This window comes from Portunus trituberculatus, chromosome 31 (genome assembly GCF_017591435.1).
Source record: "Portunus trituberculatus isolate SZX2019 chromosome 31, ASM1759143v1, whole genome shotgun sequence".
NCBI lineage: Eukaryota > Metazoa > Arthropoda > Malacostraca > Decapoda > Portunidae > Portunus > Portunus trituberculatus.
In genome coordinates, this window is record NC_059285.1 from 1151622 (window position 1) to 1156621 (window position 5000).

General features: G+C 46.4%; 2 protein-coding genes across 3 annotated transcripts in view; one reads left to right on the forward strand and one right to left on the reverse strand.

Annotated features, from left to right (window-relative positions):
• Nucleotides 1-1036, reverse strand: part of LOC123511592 (vegetative cell wall protein gp1-like) — a 13451-nt gene extending 12415 nt beyond the window's left edge. The window contains exon 1 of the mRNA XM_045267617.1: nt 1016-1036. Within this exon, the coding sequence (XP_045123552.1) occupies nt 1016-1036 (21 nt within the window). The remainder of the gene's footprint in view (nt 1-1015) is intronic.
• Nucleotides 1-5000, forward strand: part of LOC123511486 — a 57063-nt gene that overhangs the window by 18180 nt on the left and 33883 nt on the right. The window lies entirely within an intron of this gene.

Sequence of the window (5000 nt, forward strand, 5' to 3'; positions counted from 1 at the left end):
GGCTGGTAGGTTAAGAGGCTGGGTGACTGGCTGGTAGGTTAAGAGGCTGGATGACTGGCTGACTGGCTGACTGGATGGCTAGGTGGCTGGGAGATTAAAGGCTGGCTGGCAGGTTAAGAGGCTGGGTGGCTGGGTTGGTGGCGGGGTGACTGGGTGGGTGGGAGATTAAAAGGCTGGCTGGCTTGTGCATGGAGGAGGGAAGTTGAAGGTAAGGGTTTGTCAGGTGTTGGTGAGGCAATGAGGTTATTAGATTAAGTTTTATCAGTGGTACATTTGGTAGTAGTAGTAGTAGTAGTAGTAGTTACCATGACGCCAACACTACAACACTGCCGCTGTCTGAGTAAATGACTGGCTCTTTTTCTTACTCTCTCCTTCACTTTGAACTGACTTACGACGCCTGGAAACTTGGCCCTTGTAAACTGTGTGTCTGCTAAACCTTTTAAGTAGAGTAAGACAACAACAACAACAACAGTAATGATAATAATGATAATGATAATAATAATAATATTAATAATAATAATAATGATATGAACAAGGATAACAACAGCAACAAACAAACACAGAGAAGTTAGCAGCATTGTTTGTTGGTGTGAGTGTTGTGTTTGTTGTTAGCGTGGCGGAGACAAGCGGTGGCGGTGCAGGGGTGAGAGAGAGAGAGAGAGAGAGAGAGAGAGAGAGAGAGAGAGAGAGAGAGAGAGAGAGAGAGAGAGAGAGAGAGAGCTCAAACATACACAGATTGACTGCCTGATTAACTGATTGCTTCGCTTCTCTTGCTTGCCTTAGCTTCCTCCTCCTCCTCCTCCTCCTCCTCTTCAGAGAATGTCATGTCTAGGTCTGGTGACTTCTTGCAGCTTCCCTTATTTTCTTTTGTTATTATGACCCTCCTCCTCCTCCTCCTCCTCCTCCTCCTCCTCCTCCTCCTCCTCCACAGTTCGTTACACCAATCTTTAAAAAGTTACACCTATTTCTAGAAAGGAAACGAATCTCCTCAAAATCACCGGCCCATAAGCCTCACTTGAGCAGCGGGTGAGCTCATGCAGTCAATAATTAGGGATAAAACAGTAGAATTTCTGGAACAAACGTTTATGCCAGACACATTTACTTGATTTCTTCCACGACGTGTGTAATATGCACGATGACACCAACCAGGGCAGTGGATGTAGTCTATTTGGGTTCCCAGAAAGCATTTGAAAAAGTTCCTCACAATCGCCTCATGTGTAAAATAAAAGCTCGCGGCGTATCAAGTGACCTCGCCGCGTGGATAGAGTAACTGGTCGAGTGGTAACTAATGGTACAGTGGAACCACGCGCGTTTTGGGGTCCCGTCTATTTGCGTGCCCAGAAAGCATTTGAAAAAGTTCCTCACAATCGTCTCATCCGTAAAATAAAAGCTCACGGCGGATCAAGTGAACTCTCCGCGTGGATAAAGTACTAGTTGAGTGGTAAATAATGGTACAGTGGAACCACGCGTGTTTTGGGGTCCCAGGGGTCTCCAAGCTCACGGGTTCGAATCCTGTTCACAGTCGGAGTGTGGGTAGGGCTTCTTCACTCGTGGTAACGGTTTCCTAGCGGGTGGGCTTTCAGATAGGAGGTATTCCAGAAAGTACCTTTTTTAGCTCATAAATTCCCGTGAAAAGCCCACATGGTATAAATGAAACAGAAAAAAAGTTTGGATAAATGTTAGTAATGACATTCCTCAGGAGTCAGTCTTAGGACCTATACTCTTCATAATATGTATCAATGACACAGACGAAGGTAACATAAGTAAGTAATCCAAACTCGAAGATGATACAAAGATTACCAATAAGACTGACTCGCCAACCCAACGTTCTGTTCTACAAAATAACATGGACAGTGACATGTTTGACCCCTTCAGTACCGGGACGCATTTTTACCATGAGTTTAGGTGCGATTAGACCATTTTATTGACATTACGAAAGGTCTATGGAGGTCAGAAGATTAACCCTCCTTCAGTACCAGAACGCATCTTTACCATGACTTTTTAGTGTGATTAGACTATTTTATTTGCTTTAGGAAATGTCTGTGGAGATCAAAAGATTAATAACTAGAATTTTCACTATTTCAATCCCCACAATAGTTTCTGAAGCTGTATAGAATCACTACAGAGTAACCAGAATGAATATGAAAACACGGCATGCTACTTCACTATTCTAATCCCCGACATAAGTTTCTGAAGCTGTAATGGTAAGCAGAGTGAATATGAGAATGCGTCACGGTACTGAAGAAGTTAAGGCGGGGAGGAGGAGGCTGCGGTCCACTCCGGGCAGCACGTGCCTTATTTGGGGAAACACTTGTTCCTCACAGTTGTCCCTCTTACGTCATGCTTTTGATAATTAGTCCCAAACTCATATTCTTGGTATAGAAGCAGACATCATCTCTTTCTCACGTTCCGCTCAGATTCTGTTGTCCCTCTCTTCTATATAATATGTACGGTACCTCCTCCTTGTTACCGGTCAGTTTAAGTTGGAGGGATGGATGGTGGGGTGGGGAGGAGCCTTCTCTTGTGTAACCCTGTGTATCTCTCTCTCTCTCTCTCTCTCTCTCTCTCTCTCTCTCACGTAGAATTGTTACCCAAGCAGCCCAGTGACGAACTCAGGGTCTGTTGCTGTTTGACCTTGAGGATTCCATTTTTATTCCTTCTAATCTTTTATTTATTTATTTTTTTTTTATACCATGTGGGCTTTTCACGGGAATTTCTGGGCTAAAGGGGATACTATTTTGGGGGGTAACTTCTATCTCAAAGCCCACCGAATGAGGAAGCCCAACCTACACTCTGACCGTGGACAGGATTCGAACCCGTGCGCTTGGAGACCCTCGGACCCCAAATCACGCATGGTTCCACTGTACCACGGCGGCCTCTTCCTCCTGTTCCTCCTTTTCTTCATCCTATTCCTCTTCTTTCTCATCCTCCTCTTCTTTCTCCTCTTCCTCCTTTTCTTCCTCCTTCTCCTTCTTCTCTTTCTCCTCCTCTTCCTTTTCTTCTTCTCCTCCTCCTCCTCCTCCTCCTCCTCCTCCTCCTCCTCCTCCTCATCATCATCATCATCATTATCATCATCTTCTTCCTTTTCCTCCTCCTCCTCCTTCTCCTCCTCCTCCTCCTCCTCTTTCTCCTTCTGTTTGTCTGTTTCCTCCTCCTCCTCCTCCTCCTCCTCCTCCTCCTCCTCCTCCTCCTCCTCCTCCTCGTAACCTACTTGCCGAGCTCAGTCGCTCTCTGCTCACAAAATAATACGAATGGAGTGCAAATGAGAAATGAGAAATGGGAACTGCGCCTCGCCTTCTGCTCGTCTCCCTTGCATGTGAGGCGTTGTAAGGCGCAGCTCTCCCCGTCGGCGCCTGCTGCAGGATGGCCGTGTGTTTTCTGTCCTGTCTTCATGCTATCGTTTCTCTCTCTCTCTCTCTCTCTCTCTCTCTCTCTCTCTCTCTCTCTCTCTCTCTCTCTCTCTCTGGTATTAATGTTTTCTCTTCGTCTTTCTCTCTTTTCCATTCTCTCTCTCTCGTTCTCTATTTTTTTTAGCTTGTTTTCTCTTCCTCCAATCATTCATTTTCTGTCATCCCACTTCCTCTTCTTCTTCTTTCTCATTTTTCTTCTTCCTCCTTCTCCACCTCCTCCTCCTCCTCCTCCTCCTCCTCCTCCTCCTCCTCCTCCTCCTCCTCCTCCTCCTCCTCCTCCTCCTCTTCTTCCTCCTCGGGACAAAACTGATCGCCGGCACCTTGTCAAATAAATGGTGCTCGGAACGGTACGATTTCTCTCTCTCTCTCTCTCTCTCTCTCTCTCTCTCTCTCTCTCTCTCTCTCTCTCTCTCTCTCTCTCTCTCTCTCTACGGTGTGTTTTCTTCCACTTTTTAGTCACGAAAGAGAGTAAATTGCTTTATTTTTTTATTTTATCTGTTTATTTGTATATTTATGTATTTTATCTGTGTGTGTGTGTGTGTGTGTGTGTGTGTGTGTGTGTGTGTGTGTGTAAGTGGGCATCATGTATATTCTTTTCACAAACCAGAGTATGCCAGTATGCCCCCTTCTGCAGGAGAGGGACATGGCAAGACGTGGAAGAGTGTGTTGGTCGGAAGAGGAGGAGGAGGACGAGGAGGAGGACGAGGAGGAAAGTTTATGGATGCAATGAAAGAAAAGGCGAGACTGAGATGGTTTGGGCGTGTCAGAAGAGGAGGCGAGGAGTGTGTAGGAGTGTTTGAGGAGGAGGAGGAGGAGGAGAGGAGGAAGAAGAGGAGGAGGAGGAGGAGGAGGAGGAGGAGGAGGAGGAGGAGGAGGAGGAGGAGGAGGAGGAGGAGGAGGAGGAGGAGGAGGAAGAGGAGGAGGAGGAGGAGGAGGAGGAGGAGGATGCTGGGGATGAATCTACCCGGCAGGAAGAAGAGAGGAAGACCTGAAGGAAGGTTTACGGATGCAGTGAAAGAAGACACTCTTGTAATGGGAGAGAATGAAGAAGAAGGAGAAGGTTGAAGAAAGAGAAGGTTGATCCGTTATGGCGACGCCTGACTGGAGTAACGCAGGGAAGAACAAGATGAAAAAGAAACAGGAAGAAGAACATAAAGAGTAAGAATAGGTACAACAACGAACAGCAATCAATAACAACAACAACAACAACAACAACAACGACAACAACAACAAGCTCCACGGAACAAAACGGGCCAGTCACCCTTCAAATTCAGACACCAACATTTGAAGGCGAGGAACATGTGCAACACCGCTGACTAAACCTGGTGATGTACTGGGATTTTTTCTACTTGGCCTGAGGATCTGTAGCCAAGAATTCCTAGAGGAGGAGTTGGACTACGTAACCAGGGCATTTAGAAAACCCATGCTCCCTCCTGGCCTCCTACAGCGTCTGAGGAACTAGCCGAGGGTCAAACACGGACGCGAAAAAGCGCCAATGTTAGTGAGAGTGAGATTAAAACAAACTGCTTAGTGTTGTCCTATAACAAGGAGGCTGAACCAGTCACACGAGTACTGAGAAGTGGCATAAGA